Source organism: Sebastes umbrosus, chromosome 3 (genome assembly GCF_015220745.1).
Source record: "Sebastes umbrosus isolate fSebUmb1 chromosome 3, fSebUmb1.pri, whole genome shotgun sequence".
Lineage (NCBI taxonomy): Eukaryota > Metazoa > Chordata > Actinopteri > Perciformes > Sebastidae > Sebastes > Sebastes umbrosus.
In genome coordinates, this window is record NC_051271.1 from 30,395,183 (window position 1) to 30,422,934 (window position 27,752).

Sequence of the window (27,752 nt, forward strand, 5' to 3'; positions counted from 1 at the left end):
AAAGAGTCTTGCTCATTCTGAAATCTGGTGAGGTGACGGTGGAATACGTCCATGGTGGAAATGGCAGAGTTTGTTGTGTTGGAGTACAGAAAGCATTTTATCTAAAAGATTTTTAGTGTCATGGCTGAATATTTAGGTGATTTCATTGTGGATGAGGTCTTTGAGTTCGATGGCCGCCCGTATTTATTTGAACCAGAGTATACGGATATTCAGATTTCACAACGAGACTTCTCTTGAACGGGACTTGGACACAATAACAAATGGACCAGATCAAGCCAAATGTAAGGAAAACGTTGTATTTCTCTGTAGGGTCCTTTCCATAATGTTGTCAGACACTTATAATAACAATCTGAGCCTGTCAGTGGCAAAAACAAGCACTTTTAGTGGATGTAACGTTACATTGACGCTGCTCACTTTCCCTCGCAGCTGGTTCGCCACTGCTGGTTACAGTGCTATCCCTCAATACTGGACAAATTTGAAAAAATTGTTGTTCCTTTTAGTCACTCAGACACAAAACATGGGAAAATAGGATACAGCTTGAAAAATACTGAAGTTTTGAAATGATTTTGACATTTAGTCCCACTGAGCAAATGGGAGTACAACCCATTCTGGGATTACAGACTACAAGGGTGAAAGTTGCTAATTGACAAAAACAAAATAGTAATACCTTTTGGGTAAAATGTTCCTTTCAGCTAACCGTTTGATTCAGCAGTAGTGACACAGCCTAATGTTATAGGACGGAACAGTTTTGTTATTGTAATATTTTAACATCACTTAACCAACAAAGTAAGGTACTGTGTTAGTATGGGCTGGTTCAGTGGACCCTGTTAATGCTGCACATGTTGAGCTACAGTATAAAAGACACGAATAGATGGTTTCAGTTTATCAGAGTTTCGTGGGGAAGCAGTTTCTTTGTCATCTTCCTGTCAGTGTCTGTGGCTGGTCAGGTGCCTCAGCTTGTTGTTACTCTAGCTGTTGTCTGATTTCTTTAGCATGATATATTTGCTGGTTTCACCTTCCACATCGAAACGGAGATAACCGTTTATCTTTCAGTACTTCCCCTCTGCAAACAGCCACATGAAGTCATTTAAATCTACATGTTATACTCTCTTGTAAAAACAGTTTTGCTTTGCTGTTGTACACCCCCCATTGATTCTTTCATATTATACAGTAGATCACAATATCCCTGTTGTTTTCTTGTTTTGATGGGTATTTCATACATTTATTAACCTATTTGAGGTTTGGTGGACTGAAAGAAGAACACTTAATTAGACTCTGGGCGCCCCTGTTTCTTAAGGATTAAGATGCTGGACTAGAAACACAACTTCCGACCGGGGACCTTTGTTGCATATCTTTCTTTTTTTGTCATGAGATGGTTATTTAATTTAAAACTAAAGAAATAGAGATATAGATGACAAATCCTGAACCCATTGTCTTTGGAGCAACAAGAAGTTGGAAAAATTCAGCGTTGGCGGAGCACCTTTGAGGCAGTAAATGCTGCTGATCCCCTCTCTGATCAGTCTGATCTTCATTCTCTGTCAGGTCGCAGCAGGGGAGCCATCATCTCTCAGTACTACAACAGGACCATGCAGCTTCGGAGACGCAAGCAGAGCAGACCCGCCATCCGAGACTTCTCTCACTCTGCCAGGCCGAGCATACGAGGCTACGGCATGGTGGCAGACAGTACGGACGTAGAGGACGCAGGGGGTGAGGAGAATTGCAGAAAAGACACTAAAACTCTGATTGTTTGGCAAGTTTATCATGTCAAGCGTTGCTGCCCCTGTGTGTGTTACAGTGAGTAAGAGGGAGCGTTTGGTGAACAACCTACAGAACCTTTCAGTGAGCGACAGAATCAGGATGCTCAGAGCGATGCCTCTCAACTTGGCTGAGAAGAGTGAACTCAGGTAGATGTGCTCCTTGTTCTCATTATTCCCTTTTATTCATTGTTTTTTTTGTATCAGTTTGAATTTCTCTCTATGTCTGTTTTTAGGAGCTTAGCTTTACAAAAGGAGAAACGCATACTTTCTGGCAGACAAATCCCCTGTTGCAGTCGACTCAAATATTACATCATCATTGTAAGTCACTTATAACACCAGAAACATCTTTCTATGTTCTATTTCCTGTTTCCTTTTTTAAGTGGACACTGAGTCACTTTTATGTCTGTCAGGGTGTCTAGATGATACTGTACCAGTTTGCATTTCTAATTGCCCCTTTGTAAATCAATTTCACCTCAAGGTCCATTTAGTAGCTGTTCTGGAGCTTTTTGGTTTGATTGTATCATACGATCTTCATCAGCACATTGAGTTTGCCCAGTTGGAGATTGAATTGTAGATGTTCATATTTCCATTTTACACTACTAAATATTACGCAGTTTGTCTTCCTATTGAGTTGCAGTCCCTTTATGCACACTCCATGTCCGTGCATAAAATCGAATTTAAGGTGTAGAGAGCACAGTCCGGTAGTTTCAAGATGTTTATTGTCACCTTTTGTCACTTTATTGTCACGGTTACACAAGTACAATCGTGTGAAATGCTTTTGCTGAGAGGCTCCATAAAAGAAAGAACATAAATAGTAAATCAGGGCTGTCAAAGTTAATGCGATAATAACACATATAACGGCGATCATTTCTTTAATGCATTAATGCAACTTGCAATATCGGATGTTGTAGCGGGCTCATTTTTAAAGTGAGTGAAGATACTGGCATCATATGAAACTATAAAACCTAAGAAATCCATTGATACCAACCATGTCATACTAGCTTGTCCTGAAGGAAGTTAAATAACACTCCAAACTTGAGCTAAATTTTGGTGAGGAAAAACTGTCATGGCCATTTTCAAAGGGGTCCCTTGACCTCTGACCTCAAGATATGTGAATGAAAATGGGTTCTATGGGTACCCACGAGTCTCCCCTTTACAGACATGCCCACTTCATGATAATCACATGCAGTTTGGGGCAAGTCATAGTCAAGTCAGCACACTGACACACTGACAGCTGTTGTTGCCTGTTGGGCTTCAGTTTGCCATGTTATGATTTGAGCATATTTTTTATGCTAAATGCAGTACCTGTGAGGGTTTCTGGACAATATGTGTCATTGTTTTGTGTTGTTAATTGATTTCCAATATAAATATATAGATACATTTACATAAAGCAAGCATATTTGCCCAAGTTGGGCAAGTTGACAAATCTCCATACATTTTGAACAGATCAAATCTGCTTAATCATGCGATTAATCACGATTAAATATTTTTAATCGATTGACAGCCCTATAGTAAATATAAAAAGACACATGAAATATAATACAATAAAATATAAGAAGCAATAAAAATAAACATTTATAAAACTATCCATTTAGTCAGTCATCCTGCTACATGTGATTTGAGCTACATTTGATTGAAGTGATTGAGTGACACTTAGTTGATTGAGTACGTAGCTTTGCTCTTTGGCCACAGTGGGAACATTGTGACAGTTTCGGTTTGTGGTTCCTTCCTTATACGTAGTCCTCACATCATCTGCCTAGACAGACATAATGACCTCATGATTGTACATTGTTGACTAACTGTATACATAAGGTGTGCTGTGAGTTCTTAAAGATGTGTAAATTAATATCAATTCTTTCAAATAATAAATAGCACACAGAAACACACACGTAAAAAGACAGCACAAGACATTTTTGCTTTGAGGCTGTGAGATGGTGTGAGTGGGTATTTCCTGTAGCTGTTGTTATCAAGTGCACTCGCTCTGTTGCCCAAGCATTTATGGCTCTGAGGTTGTGACACATGACACATTTCCGAGTTGCAAAAGTTAAACAACAAACCTGTGTGTACACTTTGCCTGGAATTGTACTGCTGCATTGTGAGGCATTTTCAGTCGAACATGGATAGGTTTCTGTGTCATTATTTTCCTTTTTCTTGATAATAATACATAAAAGTGATTCTTGATTTAGAGATTACAGTGATTTTCTCTCCCCCCTGGTCTCCCACACTTTCTCCTCCCAGGGTGCAAGACAGAGTTGGTACAGTTGGCTGTCCTTCCTGCACTCCCTCCATCTGTGGCAAGTCGCGCTCAAGAGAGTGAGCGGGCGTTTCGGCACTGGCGTCCTCTCGTACTTCCTGTTCATTAAGACCCTACTCTTCTTCAACCTGTTCCTGTTCCTGGTGATGTGTGCCTTGTTGGTGCTGCCTCAAGCAGTGCACCCTCCAGTGCTGGCCGAGGGGAGACGCTCCTTCTCTGGACTGGAGCTCCTCACTGGAGCGGTGAGCTATGTGCTGTGGTGACATGTTGTTGCGACTCCTCTCACACCCTATTAGACCTCGGCTTTTAGAAAACACTGACCACATCGTGTTCGGAAACTTTAGACCTGCATGATGAGTTTCCAATCACAAAGCCATCTTTAAACAGATTAAGTTAAAGTCCCCCTCCACTAAACATTTATTTGCTTATTGTTATTTCACTCGGGATATTTGAGCTTCACTGTACAGAATGTTTTGACGCTAGAAGGATTTTTTTTTCACATTTTCTCTGTGCCCATAAATCTCAGTTTAACACGTGTTCGTACGAGCAGGATTTTGTGACATCATAACTAGTTTGGAAATAGTGTTGGAAATTACCTTTTTTGTCCACCTGCCACTGTGGCACTCCATAGAGTTGGATTTTTTTGGCTGCTGAGTGAAGAAAATCTAGCAGCCACTTATATTTTTACCAGCATTTGGCTGGTGGCCGGTGCTAATTTCCAACCCTGTTTGGAAAACAATTATGGTTCAATATGCAACTTACCAGGGCTGTCAAAGTTAACACGATAATAAAGTGTTAATGCAAACACGTTTTAATACCACTAATTTTTATAACGTTAGAACATTAATGCAACTTGCGATTTTTAATTAACCACTTAAAAATCTGACGGGCCGCTGTCGGGCCCGGCTGCCATTCAATCTCATGGAGGTTGTAGCGGGCTGATTTTTAAAACTAGAGTGAAGATACAGGCATCATATAAAACTAAAAAACCTAAAGAATTCATTTGTACCAACCATGTCATACTAGCTTGTCGCGAAGGAGGCTAAATAACTCTCGACACTTGCGCTAAATTTTGGCGAGCAAAAACTGGCATGGCCATATTCAAAGGTGTCCCTTGATCCACTGAGAATGGACTTTTCAGTGAAGTAGGAGACATGTTGTGTCCAGCAGTTCAACTTTTGAAATAAACAATACTTGCATATTCATAGATTCTGGATTTTTCAATGATGAAGAAGAGGAAGATCTTTGTGAATAACCAATCCAGACACAAATAAATTATTCAAATCAATTTTTTAAATGTATTTAAATAGTCTGGAGAGGATCATTTAAGTCTAAAACTATACTAATTATGTAAATAATCATGTTCGCTTTGTACCAGGTATAATAAAGTTGAAGCAAATGTACGTTCTTGCATAAATGACTGTCTCTCTATCTCATTTTGTCTCAGGGCTATTTCTCAGACACAGTGATGTACTATGGCTACTACTCTAACTACACACAGAATAAAGGCTGCAGTGACGATGGCGGAGGGCAGAATGTCTCTGTGTTCAATGGAATTAGGCCGGACTGTGTGTCGAAGCACCTCCCTTACAACATGCCACTTGCATACTTTTTCACCATATTAGTGGCTTTCTTCACCACATGTATCGTTCTCGTGTACAGGTACAGTGTTTTTTAATGAAGATAAAAAAAGCATGTCACAACACAAACTGTACTAACATAACTGGTTTTAAATGTAATAATAATATGTCAGAAAGCATGCTAATGTGAAATTTCCCAACAGCATGTCAAAGTCGTTTGGTCAGAGCTTCCGAATCGACAAATCTCACAGTATCTTGGCCATGAAGGTCCTCTGCTCCTGGGACTTCAAGGTCATTAAGAAAACGTCTGTCAAACTCATGTCTGAGAATATCTGCACTCAGCTCAAGGTACATGTAAACACACACACACACACACCTGAATTTACAAAAACACATCCTCCCTCTCTTATCTCCTTTTCTGACACATAATTGGCAGACAGGAATGTGATCTTTTCCTTCTTCGTCCCTCATAATATTCCTCCTCTGTTCCTCTCTCTCTGTCTCTCTGTCTCTGTCTGTCCTCCCTCCACTCTCTCCAGGAGCTGCTAGCAGAGGTGAATCATGAGCATGTCCTGAACACTAGATGCCAGAAGCTGGGGAGACTGATGGTTCATGGCCTGGCATGGTCTATCTGCATAGCAAGCACCACTGCCTGTGTGCTTGCTATTTACTACTTCTCTGAATTCATGCACGAGGTGAAGCGGGGTGGTATCATGGTCCAAAGTCAACAAGGATCAAAATCTTTATTGGTGAGTAGTCAGACTTCAGCCTGTATTTCTTACGCAGTCTTTGGTCTTTATGGTTCTTTAAGCAGCCATTCATACAATACAATACAATATATCTTTATTGTCCACCAGGGTGCAAATATGTTTTCCGCTCACCAAACAAAGGAAACAACGGTTGTTGTTTTTCAAAAGCAGACAAGCAGTTAGCAAAAAACAAATACATAGACAGGTCACATTACACATTAAAACAGTTCATATGAGTGTCTGTGGCTTAGATCTACGCAGTCACTTTGACTCTATAGCACCTCCCGGAGCTCAAAGTGGCTGAAAAGAAGATGGGAGCTATCTGCCTTGATACTCCTTGCTTTCTTCCTCATCCTCTCTGTAAAAAGTTGAGTTAAAGCTGGGGGAGGCAGTTCATTTTTGGCGTCATTGGGCAAAAATTAATTAACCTTTCAGCATATTGTGATTCAAGTGGTAGCCCTGGGTAGGCAGTTTTCTGGGGAAAAAAAGCCAGAATTTGGAAATACAGCCCTCATCCTGCAGCTCTCCCCTCACCCCTCTCTGTCCTAAGCCCCTCCCACCAGACGAGGGGGGGCATGTGCACGTGCTTCATACAGTAGTAGGAGTACTCGTCATTCATTTCAAACACCATCCCTATCATCATTGTGATGCTGATGCCGTCATATAGCGGCAATTCTATGAGTATAACCGTCTTGTTTTCTTTACAAACGGTTGGGCCTGTAAAGCCCTGTGAGATGACATACTGATATTCGAGGCTCTAGCGGGGCCTTAAAGTTTCCGCAGTTTCAGTATGTTGGCCGTTATTGGCTGCATGCTTGCTATATATAAAAAACAGTACCATCTTAACATCTCCTGCTGCTTGATTTTAAAGCCCCTAAAGGATTGCTGGTGACTCCTAGTGGTAGTATCAACACGCATGCTGGCTCACATCAGTGCTATCATTGTTAAAAGCAGTAGACTAACAGAAAAGTGGGAAATATAAATAGCATTTAAGGAGTCATTTCACAGCTGGAAGATGACAGAACAGCCAGCAGTAATATTAAAGAGCACAATGTCTAGCTCTCGTTCTCTCTCCCCAACAGAACCACCAGAAAAGTTCTCGTAATACCACCGAGAACCTCTTGTTGAATGAGGCCAGCCTGCTGGCTCTCCCCGTGGTGGTGTCCCTCATCAACCTGCTGCTGCCCGGCCTGTTCAACCTCGCAGCCTGGATGGAGGACTACAACTCACCTTCTGTGCGCACATACGTCGCCATCAGCAGGTATGAGCAGAGGAACTGCACGTTGTGAGTTCACAGATCTCAGACTTTAAGAAAATGCAGAACTGATGGTTTTGGTTGGTAACATGTTGTTTGCTGTTTGCGTTTCTAGAAACTTGATGTTGAAAGTAAGCGTGCTTGGAGTCCTGTGCTACCACTGGCTGGGTCGGGTGGCTGCTGACCCTGAAAGTATTGGACTGAAGGTAACATAAATAAATGGGATGGGACATCATTTTCACTTTCATACTACCAGAGCAGACACCTTTTTTCCTCACAGCTGTGTTAAGGAATATTGATGATTTTGATTATTTGAGTTGCTCAGTGTGGTGTTTCTTCAATGGCCGACTCTGTGCTCTGTTTTGAAAATATTGTCTCCAGTGCTGGGAGAGTTTTGTTGGCCAGGAGCTTTATCGTTTCCTACTCATGGACTTCATCTTCACTCTACTGGACACCTTGTTTGGAGAGTTTCTTTGGAGGTGATATTTGCTTTTTTTTGTAGCAGAGGTTGCATTAAGTTTTTAAAATTCATTCTCACTTAAAACACATGAGCCTATAAACTCACTTCCTCCTGTTGTCTGCAGGCTGTTTTCTGAGAAAGTGCTGAAGAGGAGGAGGAAACCAGTGTTTGATATCGCCAGGAACGTCCTTGATCTTATCTATGGACAGACGTTAGCCTGGTACCAAACTCACTGTTAAGACGTACACACAGTTCTGATCAGTAAAGTCAAATAGTTTCGGTGTAATGACCGTGAACTTTGTGTTTTTCAGGTTGGGCGTTCTCTTCAGTCCTCTCCTGCCAGCAGCACAGATTGTCAAACTCTTGCTGCTCTTCTACGTTAAAAAGGTGCTTAAATGGAAACATTTGAATTGAAATGCTCAAAATAAAAGCTTAAACATTTGGACAGTTAATTTTATAATAATAAATCCTTTAATTTCCCCTGTTCTTTTTTAATGTTATGGTTGAAATTATCTTCTGTAGTGGTGTGCCTTTAGAAACCCGCCGCCTATTGGACAGCTTCAGATTTCAAGGCAGTGACCTTTGACCCCAGCCTGTGTTTTCTCTCCCCACAGAGCAGCGTGATGATGAACTGTCAGGCCCCCTGGAAGCCATACAGGGTCAGCCAGATGACCACCGTCTTCATCACTCTTCTCTGCTTCCCCTCTTTCCTCGGTGCCACTGTGTGTGTTACATACACCATGTGGAGGTACACACACACACACACACACACACACATGCAGACAGACAGAGCTATATAGTAAACCACTTGTTAACTAACAAAGCACAGCGCTCCGGTTCTTTATGTGAACCCACTATTATACCATTGGCTGCTTAACATAGATACAAAGTTATGTTGTGCTCAAACCATCATTCATTTTAACCCATTGTCATATCTGTTTGACAAGTGAGAGTTAACTGTCAACATGGTGTCAAGCAAAGGTACTGTTGCTATGGATACCTGTAGTTTAATATACTTTTTGCACTGATTTAGATCAGGGGTTAAAGGGGACATATCATGAAAAACTCACTTTTTCAGTGCTTGTGCACTCTCATTACATTAGAATACACCTCCCCCCGTCTGAGTATCTCCACCCACAGCTTGAGAACTACCTTTGCAAAGGTGCGCCATATTTTTTTGCAAGCCAATCGGAGCAGACTGGGCTTTTTTCAAGAGGGGGTCTTAAAGAGACAGGCGCTAAAACGGAGTGTTTCAGACAGAGGGTGAATAGAGGTACATTCAGACAGACAGTACGAGACAAAATAATGTGTTTTTTTAACATTTAAAGCATGTAAACATGTTCTCGTAGGAACCCAAAGTACAAATATGAACCTGAAATTGATATGTCCCCTTTGAACTGTTAACTGTCTGAGCGGATTTTATTGGACACTTGCCAATCATGGCCATGGTAAAATTCACCTCACCTGACTCTGTACTGCGAGCAGTTTGACACATTCAGTCTCAACATCCGTCTGCTGTCCTCAGCATCACACCCTCCTCATCGTGCGGTCCGTTCCGCGGGCTCAAAACGATGTTCCAGGCGGGGAAGCTGTGGGTGGAAGAGCTGGAAAAAGATAATCCCAACTTCTCTGTGGTGGCCAGGGCTCACTCCTACTTGGTGGAAAACCCTCTCTTCCTGTTTGTGGCAGCAGGCATCTTCCTGTGAGTGTACACACACACACACACACACACACACACACACACACACACACACACACACACACACACACACACGCACACACACATACACTCACATACACTCACATAAACACAGCTGCAGCACGGTGGTCCAGTGTTCAGGCAGATCAGAGTCAGTATGTGCTGTATCTGTCATAAAGCAAGCAGCAGTAAACTATCACACTGCGCTATTATTGAGATCAGTGTTGTTTAGTCACTCTGTCGTTTCTTTCCATCAGGATCGTCATCTACTTCCACAGTCAGGTGCTGGACGGTCAGAGGAAGATCATCAACTTACTACAGGAGCAGATAGAAAATGTAAGACATCACCTACATACTGTACAGACGTGGACAAAATTGTTGGTACCCTTCCGTTAAATAAAGAAAAACCCACAATGTTCACTGAAATAACTTGAAACTGACAAAAGTAATAATAAATAAAAATTTACTGAAAATTAACTAATGAAAATCAGACATATCTTTTGAATTATGGTTCAACAGAATCATTTTAAAAAACAAACTAATGAAACTGGCCTGGACAAAAATGATGGTACCCTTAACTTAATATTTTGTTGAACAACCTTTTGAGGCAATCACTGCAATCAAGTGATTTCTGTAACTCTCAATGAGACTTCTGCACCTGTTGACAGGTATGTTGGCCCACTCCTCGTGAGCAAACTGCTCCAGCTGTCTCAGGTTTGAAGGGTGCCTTCTCCAGACTGCATGTTTCAGCTCCTTCCACAGATGTTCAATAGGATTTAGATCAGGGCTCATAGAAGGCCACTTCAGAATAGTCCAATGTTTTGTTCTTAGCCATTCTTGGGTGTTTTTAGCTGTGTTTTGGGTCATTATCCTGTTTGAGGACCCATGACCTGCGACTGAGACCAAGCTTTCTGACACTGGGCAGCACATTTCACTCCAGAATGCCTTGATAGTCTTCAGATTTCATTGCACCCTGCACAGATTCAAGACACCCTGTGCCAGATGCAGCAAAGCAGCCCCATAACATAACCTAGCCTCCTCCATGTTTCACATTAGGTACAGTGTTCTTTTCTTTGGATGCTTCATTTTTGCGTCTGTGAACATAGAGCTGATGTGACTTGCCAAAAAGCTCCAGTTTTGTCTCATCTGTCCAAAGGACATTCTCCCAGAAGCTTTGTGGCTTGTCAATATGCATTTTGGAAAATTCCAGTCTCGCTTTTTTATGATTTGGTGTCCTCCTCGGTTGTCTTCCATTAAGTCCACTTTGGCTCAAACAGTGACGGATGGTGCGATCTGACACTGATGTACCTTGACCTTGGAGTTCACCTCTAATCTCTTTGGAAGTTGTTCTGGGCTCTTTGGTTACCATTCGTATTATCCGTCTCTTCAATTTGTCATCAATTTTCCTCTTGCGGCCACGTCCAGGGAGGTTGGCTACAGTCCCATGGACCTTAAACTTCTGAATAATATGTGCAGCTGTAGTCACAGGAACATCAAGCTGCTTGGAGATGGTCTTATAGCCTTTACCTTTAACATGAAGGTCTATAATGTTCTTTCTGATGCCCTGAGACAACTCTCTCCTTAGCTTTCTGTGGTCCATGTTCAGTGTGGTACACACCATGATACCAAACAGCACAGTGACTTCTTTTGACCCTTTAAATAGGCAGACTGACTGATTACAAGTTTGAAGATACCTGTGATGCTAATTACAGGACACACCTTAGTTTAACATGTCCCTATGGTCAAACTATTTTACATCTTTTCTAAGGGTACCATCATTTTTGTCCAGGCCAGTTTCATTAGTTTGTTTTTTAAAATGATTCTGTTGAACCACAATTCAAAAACAATATCTGATTTTCATTAGTTCATTTTCAGTAAATTTTTATTTATTATTACTTTTGTCAGTTTCAAGTTATTTCAGTGACCATTGTGAGTTTTTCTTTATTTAACGGAAGGGTACCAACAATTTTGTCCACGTGTGTATATACAGCTCTGTTTCTCTGTCGTAAAGATTTTCTCAAGCTTTTTGATCAATCTGGTTCACCGTCCCCTTTTCACCTCTCTGCTCAGGAGGGAGAGGATAAGAAGTTTCTGATCACTCGCCTTCAGTCTATCCACGAGCAAAAACGAACCCCCGGACGAAGACTCACAAGTCAGGTCAGTCTTTGCTGCTCTGCTGCTTTACAAAAGCTGTTTTTGTCTGAAGCTCAAACTAAGGATGCACGGATATCGAGCCGATACTCACTCAAATAGCTGGATCGGGTGTCAGTGACAATGGAGTCGATCTGTTCAATTCAGTTCTATGTTTATATACTATATACATTTTATTCTGGAACTTTAATTCCTGTTTAACTTTTGACCAATTTGTTGCTGCATTCAAAAGGTTTACTTGAACTGTAATTCCTGTTAATTTTGAAGATTTTTTACCAAGTTGCTGGTGTACAATTTATTTTAATAATAAATAACAATTCCGTAAATGTATATCTTTGTATTTATTTGTTAGGAGAGCAATGTTTAAGTCAAGCCTGATGTTGCCTTACACATAAAAGAATGATCTCAGTCACTTCCACACAGTGAGGCATACAGCTTATTAATTAAACACTGGGATCGGTACTCGGTATCGGCTGATACCCAAAGCCCAGGTATCGCTATCGGGCTGAAAAAGTTGTATCAGTGCATCCCTAGCTAAAACAATCTCTATATACCCTGGTCTACTCTTACCTCCTGTGTTTTTTTTTCCCTGTAGGACTCCGGGTGTTGAGATCCCAACCTCCAGTCAACAAGCCTCCTCAATTCTATGAGCACTGAGGTCTGGAGAAATCTTAAGCCAGCACGGCTATAACTGGAATAACAACAGGGAAGGACCACTGTAAATATGACCAAATTCAAATGTAATATGCATTTTAAATTTGGTCAGGATTTTATTGGCTGGAGCGATTGTAGTGAAGCAAAACAAACCAAGTGGAAATATCAGGTGAAACAAAGCTGTCTGCTTTATACAGTGCTGTTTAGAGATGAAACGCCTGAACTCAAACTGTAGAAAGTTAAATGTTACAGATGGACAGTATAACCGATGTTCATCAGTTTAAAATGGACTTCAGTCATCTCTCGGAAAAGCACTTTCATATCAACTGTGAACAACTGTGTTTTTTATTATTATTTCTCCTGCAAAAAAAACTGTATGTAGTCTACAATGTTTTTTTTAATGCTTTTAATTTTTTTAAATAATTTTATCAGTATGTGTGTTGTACAGTAGTTAAACTTTGGATGCTGTGGGTGTGGGCATGATAATACTGGAAATGACTTTTCCATTTTGTTTTCTGAATTGCTCCTTTAGGGTGATAACTGCCATTGTGTTGTCATACTGTAGCGATTAAAATATGTTTTTATCATATCAGCATGTATTTGTATTTATTCGTGCTTATATAAGGTGTGGGAACTACTACAGCAGCACAAGAAAAAACATGTTACAAACTCGACAGCCTGAAAAATAATATGGATATAACTTGTACTATTAGCACTTATAGTACTTGTGGTTACATATAGTATAGAAAGTATTTTTTTCACAAACATGCAAATAAAAAAGTCAAATGTATGAAGACACTGTAACAGTAACTAACTATAAGACACATAAAAGATATTTTCAGTAGAAAAATATTTTTTTTTTTCACTTTTAAGTACCCTGAAGAACAAAGTAATAATCTTAATCTCTGTACCTTTTATTAGTAAATATTACCCATTAAATTATTATTTTTCCAAAATTAGAAAAAGCAGCATATTTGGTGGAGGGTAGAAACAGCAGCACCGTAGACGCATCTCTGAATGTGATAGTTAATGTGGACAGAAGAGAGCACCAAATCCTCACAACACAAACTGGGAGGTGTTTTCAATCTTTCCCATCAATTCTAGTTCAGACTACCACCATGACAGTCTCTACTGCACATACATATTTACTGTATATATATACACACACACACACACTGTACCCACTTTTCATTATATTTGTGTACACCTCACAATAATAGCATGTCTACAGTATATTTATATGTCTATATGTTAAAACAAGTGATTCCATATGTTGTGTCTAAACGTTCTGGTTTCATTATATTTGACTCAACTCATCAGGCACTTGTGAGTTTTTTGAGTTCAGTATTTTTAGAAAGTTGAGTCTTATCATTAGAGGTCTGCTTTACATGTTCCTGTTGTCTTCCATTGATGCTCAGTATCTTCTCCACAGAATGGCTTACTGACGCTACACTAACATTGCTGCGCTTTAAAGAACAGCAGCTCAGCTCCCGTTGTTGAGCATGCCCAGCAGCTTCCTGGGGTCCATCCCCTGCTGCTGGGCCACCTTCTGCACATCAAAGCCCATGTGCTTCAGGAACTGGATCACGCTCATCTCCTGTCCCGTCAGCTGGTCGCGAATAGTCGGGCAGGAGGGATTACAGTGGGGCCACGGGCAGCTGTCGATCAAATGCAGAGGGCAGCCCCTCACGGGTGGGGTCTTGTGCTTTTGGTGGTTGTAGTTGCTGCCGTTGATTTGGTTGTTGACTTGGAGGCTTCGGTCCCAGCAGTGGAGGGCTCTGGGCAGGGAGGTGCCTTTCACCTGAATGTCCATCCAGTCGCTGCAGGGACAGGAAGACGCATAGCGAAGAATTGGTTATTACAATGTGAAATGTACAGTCTGTATACCTGCATACAATCTTTGTTAACTGTTTTAAATGATTATGGGCACTGTCATGAGGATTCATTTAAAATGTAATACCAGATAGAATTGGGCGATGTGATGATATACATATACCACCATGGTATCAATCCCCTTAAAGAGATAGTTCAGGTGCCTCCAGTTTGGAGAAGCAGACTGGAGTTACTGTTCAGAAGCAAAACGATGCACTGCTGTGGAAGGGGCCGGCAGCAAAACGTATTTTAGCCACCTAAAAAAATCAGTATCGGTTTAAGTGTTAGCTAAATTTATTATATTTTCACCAGTTTACCTTGCCATGAGACAGCTATACAGTCTGTTTCTGACAGGGAACTGAAGCCGTTATCTATGCTCTCGGCAAAGCAACCAGAGTTCATTGAAAAAAACTGTAATTTTACCTCGCAGAACACCGCTGCCTCGATCGGTTAGTTTGTTTGTGCTATTGTGTGACTTTAGCATTAATAACGGCTTCAGTTTCCAGTTGGAAAGGGCTGTCTGACGGCAAGGTAAAGCGGTGAAATTATTCGAAATACTGTATAGCGTACACTTAAACTAATATTTTTTTTTTTTTTTTAGGTGGGTCTCTCTTTTAGGTAGCTAAAATACATTTTGCTGCCGGCTCCGTCCACAGCAGTACATCGTTTTGCTTCCGTGTGGTAACTCCTGTCTGTTTCTCCAAGCTGTGAGGGTGCCGACCGTCATCTACTTAAAATGTAATATACCTACTATGGATAAGTACCTCACACAAGACCACTCAAAACACCCAAACTATCCCTTTAAGTACAATGCTGCGAATTAATGGGCAGCATTGCTTTATTTGCACTACAGGATGTTTTCATCAATGTGTTGAGGTACCTTGTTGGATATTTAATTCTGCTAAAAGCAGACTTCACTGCCTGTTATTTTTTATATTTTGTATGAATATAAAGTTGATTGTAAAGTGTAAGATTAAGGGAGAGCAAAGGTTGAAGTATCTAACTGATAGCAGCCAGTTAATGAAGGTGAGTATTGACTCACCAGCGGAGTGTTTGAATCAATTGTTAACCTTAAAGGTCCAACGTTTTATTTACTTACGTTCTAGTAATGAGTCCGTGTGCCAGACAGGCCGGAGCAAACATCGCCCTGCCATTCAAAACACAGAATCACACAGTCAACAAAACTGTCTTTCTTAATTTACAGTATCTTGTGTGAGTGTGTGTTTGTCAGTCTTACGGTGCGTCTTGCAGCGTGCTCCTTAGCTCCTGTCCCAGGTTCTGTATGTACCTCCACTGGCCCTCGTGGATGGGCTGCCCGGTCAGGTGGATGTTGTCAACCATCAGCTGGGCCTCGTCAAACAGCCACTGCACCACGAATACCGGGCCTAGACAGTGGAGAGGATGCACTGCAGGTCAGATTTTAAGTGACACACCAGCCTCTCTGTCTTTATCCTCTATATGTCAGTCTTGTGGAGAAGCTCAGGGTGTTTTGTTGCTCACTTTTTATCGTGGGGAAGACTTTATATCCAAAGAAACAGTTCCACTCCTCTCCCACATGAGTCTGTCTGCAGCTCTCTGGCACCAAACCGCCCCAGTACCTGCAAAGTATCACCACTTAACAAAATCTGTACTACTTATGAACCTTCCTCCCTAACTTCTTAACTTTTAACACCAGCTTTCTGCTATCCACCTGTCCTACCTGATGCCTCTCTTTATGGCCTCAGTGGGGGCACAGCTGATGGTGTCCAGGCAGTCTGTGAATTTGTACTGTTTGTTGTCCAGGAACCAGCCGGAGTCGGCCAGGCCCCGGACCTGCACTCCTCCGTGGCCCTGCGACTCCAGCTGCTCTGCAACCTGGTCCACGTTCAGCAGGACGCCGGTACCACCCGCACTGGTGACAGGAAGATTGGGATCAGAGGGTGCTACTGAGCGATTGTCTTCGGTGAAACACACACACGCACACACTCACACACTCACACACACACACACATAGTAGGCAACACACCCACACACATGTTGAACTGACCTGCTTCCTGCCAGAAGCAGAACCTTGGCGTTGTCCAGACCTTTCGTCAGCAGCTCATTCACCACCTCCTTAATGATCAGAGAGCCCATGAACGCATAATCACCTGAGAACAAAGATGTTTTTGATTTATTAACTTAGAGCCACACTTGACTACTAACTCTACAGCAGTATTATACAGCTGCTGAAAACTTTGCATAAAGAGAAACTTTCAATTTTAAAGGTTTATTAATTAACAAGGGTATATTTAAAAAGGTATCATGTTTTAAGGTGTTTTATTAAGGTTTTTTATGTGCTTAGTTTACAGGGTTGTTAATGCATTAATTAATCCAAAGTGGTACCTTACTGATAACATTGAATTATACTCCACTAGCAGAGGTGGAATGTAACTAAATACTTTTACTCAAGTACTGTACTTATGTACACTTTCGACATACTTGTACTTTACTTTGAGTATTTCCATTTTCTGCTACTTTATACTTCTAATCCACGACACCTCAGAGGGAATTATTGTACTTTTTACTCCACTATATTAATTTAAAACCTATAATTAGTTACTACTTACTTTTTTTACAAAATATACGCTTATTTGATATGATGCAGTACTATTAGGATCTCAGGCAGGCAAACTCCTACAGCTTCTTAACTGATGGTATGTTGATGTAACTATTTAAATTATTTTATCTTGTTTATATCTTAAGTTTTTGGATCATAGTTACTTTTATCATGTTTTTTTTGAGAAGCCCTTCCTACTAACTTTGTTTTTGAAAGGTGCTATGTAAAGTTATTGTTACTAATCTACATTGTAGTATAGTAGGTAAGTATCCACATTGATGAACTACTACATTAAAATGCTCGTTAGTGATAAAAACAGAGTAATATAATATTCTCTAATAATATGACACTTTGAAAGGAGCCATTCTGCATGATAAAATATTTAACTTTTGGTACTTTAAGTATATTTTGATGCTAATAATATAATAATAATAATATACTAATTCTACTTAAATAATGTTTTGAATGCAGGATTTTTACTTGTAATGGAGTATTTTTAGACTGTGGTATTTCTACTTTTACTCTAAATAAAGGATCTGACTACTTCTTCCACCACTGTCAACTAGTGACACTCAGACACTTTTTTTGTTTTAAGCTATGGCATTTTGAAAGTAATAATTGATCTTGATTTCATGGAAACGGATACCTGTAAGTCTAGTGCTATACCTCCTCTGCACAGCTTATGTGTTATGTTATTCATAAACCTGCCGAGTGTCTATCACGAACACAATATAATGAGGGTTTTCAAAATGTCAGACATGGTGAAAATTAGGGAGGAAGTTCAAGACTGTATAGCTGATATAAGAGCTAAAAGAAGAAGCTGCCACACATCAAAGACACAGAAAACTGAACGAAACAATGAGCTCCCAGATCATCAGATCTCTGTCTCGGTAGCCTCTGGTGTGTTCACTCACTCGCTCCTTTTCTCTGCCTTTAAATAGCTAGAACATGAGATCCACAAGCTCACAGCTGATTTATTGTGTCTTACTGTGATCCGTCTTCGGTGTGGCTCCGCTCCACACATCACTGGAGCAGTAGGGGATGTACCTACAGGAGAGAGAGAGAGAGAGAGAGAGAGAGAGAGAGAGAGAGACTTGCAATTATTTGGAATCAAATGTAAAAATCAGAGCAGCTTATATTTGAGCCAGTTCACTGATAGCTGACAGTTGTGCAAATACCAGCCAACGTGGCTGTGTGATGGTCGACTGAACACAAATACAAATACAGCATATAAAAAAATATAAAACCATATATCGACACAAATGCATATATTATAAAGAGAAGGAGACAAGTGAGTTCTTACACCATGTTGGCGTTCCACCAGTGAGGGTTTTCCTCTGGCTGAGGAGACAGGATTCCTGTTTCTGTGAAATAAAGAAGGTCCAACATTTACTTCACTTTCTGGACAAAATGTCCTCATTAATAGAGTCAAAAAGCTTCAGTGGTTTAAGGTGCTATTGATAACATTCAGCCACTAGATGTCACATTCTCCCTTCTCCGTTCCATTGCATTCACTTCACAACAAGTGGTTGCCATTTTGTTGCACAACCTGTATATTTTATGGTCAAGGGGAGTGAGACTCAGACCCGTGACACCAACGTGGTTTTACTATTGGCTCACAAGCCTTGTTAGAAGTGGGAGCTAAACGTTGGATATCTTCCACAGAGATGAACAAAACATGAATTTTGGTCCCGTCAAAATGTTTAAATTGCTTAACTCACAATCATACGCATTTATGAAAAGCCATACTTTTATTCTGTAGCTTTTTAAAAGCTCTGTGGATGTTTTATTTTTTCAAAATGATTTGTCTACACAAAAATGTTATCAAAAAGACCTTAAAAATCTTTTAGGCTACTTGTTAAAATTCACAAACCTTGATGTTTTTTTGTGTTTTGATGTATTCTGATGTGTGTGTATGTGTGTGTGTGTGTGTGTTTGTGTTTTCCCTGTGGTCAATAAGTCATTAACTTTTCCTGCTTTGGTCAGCAATTACATGAAGGCATTGAAGAGCTCTGTGGCTGCTGCACTGACCACCAGTGTACAGTGTACACCGAGAGGGTGACGGGGGGAGAGAGAGAGAGAGAGTCATAAACAAACAAGGAGTCCCCTGATGACTGGAAGGAAAAGAACCAGAGAGTTTGACTTTTAAAGATTAATGCAAACTCAGCTGAAGAGGAAACGCAAACATGCCTATGAATCTCCTTCATTCAGAGGACGTTTTTTTTTTTCTTCCAGCTGCGGAAAGCAGAAGCTCTGTGGGGCTGTGCAGAGAGTTTGCAAAAGCTACACAAACCAGGAAACACTTTCATGCATGTATATATGTGTGTGCATGAGTTAATAGTGTGCATTGATTGTGCTGCACACAGTGCCGGACATGTGTGTGTGTGTGTCTTCTTGTTACCTGTTCTGGTTTGCGGCCACTTGGTGGAGCTCATCAGTCTCCTCCTCGTCTCATACCTGCTGTCACAGGTCTGCTTGTTGAAACAGTACCACCCGCCTGAACAACACACGCACACACACACACACACACACACACACACGCTTGTTAACAGGTTATATAGAGTTGTGTTTCACTGTAATGAGCTCTGTGTTATAGGTTCATCCTCACCTTCTAAGAACAGCAGCCACCTCTTGCTGCCTTTAGACTCCTTGATGTAGTACCTGCATGAGAATGCCAAAACAAATCACAGTGAATGTGTCACGCACGCACATACACACATACAGATGCACGCATGCACAACGCAAGCTCCACGGCAGAGATGCTACCGTTGATCTTCCTAACATGACAAATTTGGCGATGATCACTAAAAAGCATCTCTGAAGGAGTCAATTTAGTGGCTTTCACAGCTCAAATCCATTATTTAAAGAGGACCTATTATGATTATGCTTATTTTTCCGTGCATATTGTATTTGGGGTTTCTACTAGAACATTTTTATATGCTTTAATGTTCAAAAAAACGCTTTACTTTTCTCATACCGACTGTGCTGCAGCACATCTTTTCTACTTCTTCGGACTCTGCTCCTGCTCTGCTCTACCTGCTCTTGTTTGTTTGAGGGCGTGCCAAACTATCCGTTATGCAAATGTGTTACTTGGTGACATCACCACGTTTCAAAAGAAAAGGCGGGACTTCGAGCGAGGAGTTTCAGGCAGTTCAGGAGCAGTGTTTCTGTGGGGGAGAGTAACTCCCTTTGGCCTGGATTTTGGGCTCTGTAACTTTGCAGAACTTTTACATGCACAAAAACACTAAAGGAAAAAACACAAAAGCATAATAGGTCCCCTTTAAAAAAAAAAGAAAAACATGAGTAGAGGAAACTCATCAAGCTGTTGGCAGCCCACACTCACAGGGGCTTGACAGCTTGGGTGGCATATGGAAAGGTCCCCCTTATTCACACTTTCACAGTGTTTCATTTTATTACACTCATTTTATTGACTCAGTCCTGTTTCTCTACTCTGCAAGATTTACTTCAGGAACTCAGCTCTTTAGGGTGATGTTTTTTTGTTCCATTTACTGTTTGGCAATGTAGTTCATCTGTCTGATATTCATACAAAGCATTTCTTCTTTCAGCCTTTTCAGGAAATTCACTTCATTTTCTACTTTTGACAGTATTAATAGTTTAGCTTCCAGCTTTTCTAGCATTGTATTTCAGCTTTTAGCTTCTTTAGGTAATGCAGTTCAGCTTCCAACTCTGCTAGTTTCACATTTAAACTTCCAGATTTGTCACCAGTGCAGTGCAATGATGCATTTGGGCTTCAACATTCTTTTCAGGCAATTAATTTCACATTTCTGCATTTTCAGCAATGCTTTCAAATTGATTTTAGCTTTCAACATTCACACGCATTTTCTGCAGGAAATGTATTTTCTAGTGTTAATTGGACTTACAATGTAAAGCATATAAATAATGCCTTGCTTTTCTAATAGGAGGTTAAAAAAAATGATTAGGTTCTCAGTATGTATTTTTAAAAGTAATGTTGAACAGCTCCAGGCTGTTACTTTTACTCTCAACAATCCCGTTAGCTAGATACAGGAGTCATAAGACGGCATTCATGCACATGAGATCCCTTTAGTTTGTAACATCAAAAGTACTGAGATTTATTCCACATAGATGCAATAAATCTTTCTGCCACTTTTCAGATCTGTCATACTGAATCTCTTCCTCTTATCAGAAAAAGTAGTACCATTGTCTGTGGGATGATTGGCATAACACTTGGGGCTCTATGGGAACATGATGCCTCCTATCCATCCCCTACCTTTTTTTGTGTGCATTTCTTTTTTTTATTACTAAAACTGTAATCTTGCAGTGATCTGTTGGGGGCACAGCAGTTGGGGCATGTGAGGAGTCATTCCTTCTGAAGATAAACTTGTTTATTTTGAGGTAGTTGCCTTTCACTTGGACAGTAGCTGCTGTGAATGACAGCCTATTAATGAGGCACAAATCAGCCAAAGCTGCTGTCTAACTTGGACTCATTAGTGGGTACAATGAGATGAGTCTGTGTTTTAGTCTATAAATAACCAAGCCTGTCCAAGTCCATCTGATGGATTTATATGCGAGTTGTGAGGATGGATTCATACAAGTCTTTTGTCTGTTTTTTCTTTTAAAGAAATACTATTTCTTTAAAAGAAAAAACAGACACCTGTTATTGCAAACAACTATTATTAATTATTGGTTGTAATTGGTTATCAGTCTAGTTTTAAACTGTAAATATCAGACTCAACAACTTAAATAAAGTCATCCTTGTAGGGGTAGAAAGCTTTTGCCTCTGTGTCGGGTGCGCACATTGTATCGTGTATAGTGCATTGTATCGTGTATAGTATTGTGTATAGTGCATTGTATCGTGTATAGTATCGTGTATCGTGTATAGTGCATTGTATCGTGTATAGTATTGTGTATAGTGCATTGTATCATGTATAGTATCGTGTATCGTGTATAGTGCATTGTATCGTGTATAGTATCGTGTATCGTGTATAGTGTATCGTGTATAGTATTGTGTATAGTGCATTGTATCATGTATAGTATCGTGTATCGTGTATAGTGCATTGTATCGTGTATAGTGCATTGTATCGTGTATAATGCATTATATCGTGTATAGTGCATTGTATCGTGTATAGTATTGTATCGTGTATAGTATCGTGTATCGTGTATAGTGCATTGTATCGTGTATAGTGCATTGTATCGTGTATAGTATCGTGTATCGTGTATAGTGCATTGTATCGTGTATAGTATCGTGTATCGTGTATAGTGCATTGTATCGTGTATAGTATCGTGTATAGTGTATAGTGCATTGTATCGTGTATAGTATCGTGTATCGTGTATAGTGCATTGTATCGTGTATAGTATCGTGTATCGTGTATAGTGCATTGTATCGTGTATAGTATCGTGTATAGTGTATAGTGCATTGTATCGTGTATAGTGCATTGTATCGTGTATAGTATTGTGTATAGTGCATTGTATCGTGTATAGTATTGTGTATCGCGTATAATGCATTGTATCGTGTATCGTGCATTGTATCTTGTATAGTATTGTGTATAATGCATTGTATCGTGTATAGTGCATTGTATCGTGTATAGTGCATTGTATCTTGTATAGTATTGTGTATAATGCATTGTATCGTGTATAGTGCATTGTATCGTGTATAGTAGTGCTCAGCTGCAGCGCGTATATACTGCCTTCTCTCTGATCATGGTCCTTTGATCCATTTTGGTCCCATCCGGAGTGACAAGGGACTGAAGGGTTATGCAGGAAAATAAACCACCACAGAAACACAAATTGGATGTTTTTGGTGAAGCAGAGCGCAACTTGGCCTTCTGCGCCTTCGTGGCTTTAACCAACAAAAAGTCTCTCCAAATGACATCACAACATGTGCCATGTCTCTGAGTTTAAGTTTAGATGCACTCGCTTACCCTGCTGCTGACCCGTCATTGCAAGTCACAGATGTGTTCTGCAGAAAATGCAGCTTCATGTCTTGATCCAGCTTCTGCGCGGAGCACGGGTACAGAGACTGTGCCAAGTTCTTGATCTGGACCATGAAGTTGTCCATGTTGCCCTCCACGGCGGTAAAGTCTAACGGGAAGCTCTCTGCTCCTTCCACCCGAGACTGCTCTCTGTGCTGCTCTGGAGGCTGCTGCTGCTCCGGAGGCTGCTGCTGCTGCTGCTGCTGTACCCGCCGACTCTGCGCCCGACCGCCGGTAACTCTCCTCGCCTCCACCGGTGCGCTCATGTGGATGAAGAGCAGCAGCACGCAGGAGCGCACCGCGGACATACCGGCACGGCTTCTCACCACAACGCGGCCCTGCATGGTTAATTATTATTATTAGTGGAAAACGTCTCTCAAATGTGCGCAAGGGACTCCAATAATGAAACACAGCATATCCTTAAGAGTCGTTGGAAAAGCGCAAAGTTCTTTGGAGACGCGCGGGGACCTGTTGGAAGGTATCGCTGGTGAAAGGTGCGCAGAATGGATGCAGGTCGTGGTTCTCCATGGTGCCTCGAGAGATGGAGAGAGATGGTTTAAAATTCAACCTCTATTGCACGTGCGCTCCCCACATCTTTTTATTCCTAGGGAGCCAATAAACGCGTCATTACGCGCGTGGATGAAGTCCCTCTGGATGAAGCCGTTCAGCCCGGTTCCACTGACGACCCGATGACTCCTGGTCCACATCCTCGTGAGCTGCGGACCAAGTGGAAATTTATTTGAAGTCCCCCCCCCCCTCCTCCTCCTCCTCCATCCTCCTCCTCCTTCTCACTCCCGCGAGCCAATCGTTATTATCGTTGGCTAATGTCTCACACCAAGAGCGCGCGTATGCCGGTTCCCTCTCTGGTCTCTTTGATGTCGTGTCAACGTATGACCACGCAGCCTTTGAAGCTCCTTTGATTGAATGTGGTGTGTGAGGGAGAGTCACAGTCGGACAGGCTGAAGAGGGCCACACCGTGCTGTCTCCAACACAAACAAGTTCTCCACGTGTTTGTGGCTGATGGAGATAATGATCCTACAGAGAGGAGTCAGCTCTAGGACGTTTGTGAAGGAGATAAGGTCACTAGGAGCAGTGCTTGAAGTGGAAAACATAAGTGCCAGTGCTCCTCTTATTCACATATTGCCAGTATCAGCAATCTCCTGCTCCTATTTATTTATTCATTATTTCTTAAAGCATGTTATACTGTGTCAGTCAGCTGTGGTTTTATTGTTATATTATTATTCTTGGGCTGTGCATCCTCTATAGAAGGCCTCTATAATACTCCAATAATATTCCAACTGAAACATTATAGGGTTAATGTGTTTGTATATTTACCCATAATACTTGCTTCACTTATTATTATTATTATTTGTAGTATCGCTCGTTATTATATTATATATATTATATTATATATATTATATATATTATATATATTATATATATTATAGGATGCCTATAGCCTGGATTCAACCGCAGCCAGACAGACAGACAGGCAGGTAGACATGCAGAGCTGAGGTGTGTTTTAGGAGCAGTGTCCCAGTCGGGATGCTTCTACATGTTATACAGCAGGATAAAGAAACTAGGGCTGTCAATCGATTAAAATATTTAACCGTGATCAATCACATGATTGTCCATACTTAATCGCACATTAATCACACATTTTTTACCTGTTCAAAATGTACCTTAAAGGGAGATTTGTCAAGAATTTAATACTCTTCTCAACATGAGTGGACAGATATGCTGCTTTAATGCAAACGTATGTATATATTTAGTATCGGAAATCAATTAACAACACAAAACAATGACAAATATTGTCCAGAAACCCTCACAGGTACTGCATTTAGCATAAAAAAATATGCTCAATTCATAACATGGCAAACTGCAGCCCAACAGGCAACAACAGCTGTCAGTGTGTCAGTGTGCTGACTTGACTATGACTTGCCCCAAACTGCATGTGATTATCATAAAGTGGGCATGTCTGTAAAGGGGAGACTCGTGGGTACCCATAGAACCCATTTTCATTCACATATCTTGAGGTCAGAGGTCAAGGGACCCCTTTGAAAATCGCTGTGCCAGTTTTTCCTCATCAAGATTTAGTGTAAGTGTGAAGCATTATTTAGCCTCCTTCACAACAAGCTAGTATGACATTGTTGGTACCAATATATTACATCTATTTTCATATGATACTAGCATCTTCACTCTAGCTTTAAAACAGAGCCCGCTACAACTTAAATAACGGAAGTTGTGTCAATGCGTTAAAGAAATTAGTGGCATTAAAACAAATTTGCGTTAACACGTTATTAACGCGCTAACTTTGACGGCTCTAACAAAACACATTCTGAATGACCACAGTGAATAAAAGAGAGGAGATATTAGGTTTGGGTCCTATCCCAAGAAGGCTAGAAGGTTTTTGATTTAAAACTATGCATTTTTGTACCATTTTGAACCATTATTATTAGGTTACTATAGGCTAGATAACGCTCAAAGTTAAATAATTATTTTATTATTTACACAGATCACAACCTTTGTCTGAACATAACATTTTTCTGGATATGTTTGCCTTGTAAAATCATATACTATAAATAAAAAAAACAGATTCAGAAAACTTTTAAATAATGTTTCATTCTTTATATTTGTTCACAACTGTTGCACCCAAATGAATTTAACAGGTAATGATAATACCTCTGTTGAGAATGAGTCGAATAAAAGCTTTACCTTGTGTTTGAGCCCATCGAGGGTTCAGAGCAGCTCGTCGGCTTTCACTCCAAGAAAATCTGAATTCTGAAGGTTGGCCTTCACTTCATGGTCTACTAACTCAGGCTGCCATTCACTTTTACTATCATCACTACTTCATCTTCATTGTTAAAACGAGGAAAAGGCTTTTCTTGGTTTCTTGGTGCTTGGAGCACCTTGATTGTGGAAATGTGCCCCCAGCTGTTGGTTAAAAAAATTCTAGGTCCTCAGGTTTTTTTGTTTTATCCTCTTGGAAAGCACTTTAAAAAAAACTCTGTTTCTTTGAAAGCGATCCTAAATCTAAAATGTAATTTACTAATTAAATTTATAATTTTTTTAAATCTCTTCTTTTATTCACTTGAAACTTTTAAAATCCGTATTTAAAACCAGACCCAGCATCCATCTGGACATTCAGCAACATGCTGCCATTACATTTTTGTTTTCTGACTTTAGGTTTTGGCTTTTACAAGAGAGGACATCCTGTTTTTAACAAGTGCATTTGTTGCCATTCATTAATCAGTGATTAAAGAAAAAATTCTGCGTAAACACACAGATGTCTTTGCGTGCTTTTGCACTCCATCCAGGCCGTTTTGAAGTTTCTTGCCTGCTGAGCGAGGAAGGAAACTGATTGTTTGTTTACTCAGACGGTGGCAATTTCCCCCCCAGAACTAAGAGCTGTATTCACCTCTCTCCCTCTCCCTCTCTCTCTATCCCAGGTGGACTCTGACTCTAAACGTTGCTGAAGTGGTCAGTCAGTCAGTCAGTTGTGTGTCCTCTGAAGCTCTGGCCTCACACCTCTCCATCTGTTGGTACCATGTGTTGTGTTATTCCAGCTTTGATCCAATTTGATTCATGCTGAGAGAAAATGGCCTTGACTCTCTATATGTCGGTGCAGGTCGTCTGTCAAACTGCATATGGTATGTATACTGTATATATGAAGTCGTCCATATGGGGAACAGATTGGATGTTTTGTTGGCAGTGTACAGACAGGATCTATCTGTGTCTCTATATGAGGGTCAGTGCAGTTAACGTAGGCTTGTTCAGCCAGATTGATGGTCTAGATGCTGGTTGGTTGTGTTGTGTTTTGTTATTATGTTTTTGAATAGGTTGTAGGCTACTAAAGGTTAGGATAAGAAGAATGATCTTCATATTGTTTTGTATACAAATTGTGAGCTTTTATTTTGTATCTAAACCTGCAGTAGGCAGACATTTTCTTGGCATCATTGGGCAAAAATGTTGTTATAACCTTTCAGCATATTGTAATTTAAGTGTTCTGAGAGAAAATTAGACTTCTGCACCTCCTCATGGCTCTGTTTTCAGGCTTAAAAAATCTTTTTTTAGATCATATTTGATCCATTTCCGCCCACTGTTGCTTAAAGTAAAAGTAGAAAGAAAAAAAGTAAAGAAAAAATCCTGCATTCAAAATGTTACTTAGGTAAAAGTTTAGAAGAATTGACATCAAAATATACTTACAGTACCAAAAGACCCACTGCAGTTTTAACTAATTTTTTTTTTTTTTTTTTTATCAAAGCAAAATTTCTGAAGATGATTCTTTTCTAAATAAAATTAAAAATGATTGCAGTGATGTTCATAGGCAGTCATATTTATGAGACCAACTCTGCTTTTCCTAAACAAAATAGTGAAAGCAAGAAATACTGTAGATAGATCATAGTCATGAAATAAGCACAATTGTTGAGTTGTTTTTAAGTCTAAGATCATTTCTATAAAAACAGATATGTGGATTGTTATAAATAACCATTACACTGTTTCATACGCAAAAAGAAAAAAATATATATAATTTTTTAATAGTAGCACCACAAACAAAATTTGATTCATTCACCTAGAAAATATCTTTGTGTAATTTGGGTGGTGAACTGAACCATAGAAATATGGAGGACAGAACCTGCAATAATAAAAAATAAATAAATAACTCGATAATAAATAAATATGTCATTAAATGTAGCAAAATAATATTAAAAACGAATGTAGCATTAATTAATTGATAGAATGTGACATAAATTGACACTTCTGTCTTAATTTTCTTCTTTATTTATTTATG

The 27,752-nt window shown here is 40.2% G+C and overlaps 2 protein-coding genes across 4 annotated transcripts in view; one reads left to right on the forward strand and one right to left on the reverse strand.

The window, feature by feature from the left end:
• tmc6b (transmembrane channel-like 6b) overlaps positions 1–12,972 on the forward strand; it is a 24,131-nt gene extending 11,159 nt beyond the window's left edge. For 2 of the 3 annotated variants that reach the window (XM_037764337.1, XM_037764339.1), the window contains 17 exons: positions 1,543–1,707; positions 1,796–1,904; positions 1,991–2,075; positions 3,996–4,253; positions 5,459–5,673; positions 5,795–5,939; positions 6,131–6,340; positions 7,423–7,601; positions 7,711–7,801; positions 7,977–8,074; positions 8,180–8,275; positions 8,367–8,442; positions 8,670–8,803; positions 9,581–9,757; positions 10,012–10,090; positions 11,825–11,911; positions 12,501–12,972. In XM_037764337.1, the coding sequence (XP_037620265.1) occupies positions 1,543–1,707; positions 1,796–1,904; positions 1,991–2,075; positions 3,996–4,253; positions 5,459–5,673; positions 5,795–5,939; positions 6,131–6,340; positions 7,423–7,601; positions 7,711–7,801; positions 7,977–8,074; positions 8,180–8,275; positions 8,367–8,442; positions 8,670–8,803; positions 9,581–9,757; positions 10,012–10,090; positions 11,825–11,911; positions 12,501–12,515 (2,219 nt within the window). In that variant the 3' untranslated portion in view covers positions 12,516–12,972. The remainder of the gene's footprint in view (positions 1–1,542; positions 1,708–1,795; positions 1,905–1,990; positions 2,076–3,995; positions 4,254–5,458; positions 5,674–5,794; positions 5,940–6,130; positions 6,341–7,422; positions 7,602–7,710; positions 7,802–7,976; positions 8,075–8,179; positions 8,276–8,366; positions 8,443–8,669; positions 8,804–9,580; positions 9,758–10,011; positions 10,091–11,824; positions 11,912–12,500) is intronic. The other variant, XM_037764340.1, reaches the window with a different exon arrangement.
• The window catches only part of LOC119485070 (palmitoleoyl-protein carboxylesterase notum1a-like), a 22,946-nt gene continuing 7,890 nt past the window's right edge, over positions 12,697–27,752 (reverse strand). The window contains exons 2-13 of the mRNA XM_037764345.1: positions 27,307–27,311; positions 22,910–23,744; positions 19,618–19,670; positions 19,411–19,506; positions 18,313–18,373; positions 17,998–18,056; positions 16,458–16,560; positions 16,131–16,322; positions 15,932–16,029; positions 15,669–15,816; positions 15,531–15,578; positions 12,697–14,379 (exon numbers count right to left, since the gene is read on the reverse strand). Coding sequence (XP_037620273.1) covers positions 14,043–14,379; positions 15,531–15,578; positions 15,669–15,816; positions 15,932–16,029; positions 16,131–16,322; positions 16,458–16,560; positions 17,998–18,056; positions 18,313–18,373; positions 19,411–19,506; positions 19,618–19,670; positions 22,910–23,304 — 1,590 coding nt within the window. The 5' untranslated portion in view covers positions 23,305–23,744; positions 27,307–27,311 and the 3' untranslated portion in view covers positions 12,697–14,042. The remainder of the gene's footprint in view (positions 14,380–15,530; positions 15,579–15,668; positions 15,817–15,931; positions 16,030–16,130; positions 16,323–16,457; positions 16,561–17,997; positions 18,057–18,312; positions 18,374–19,410; positions 19,507–19,617; positions 19,671–22,909; positions 23,745–27,306; positions 27,312–27,752) is intronic.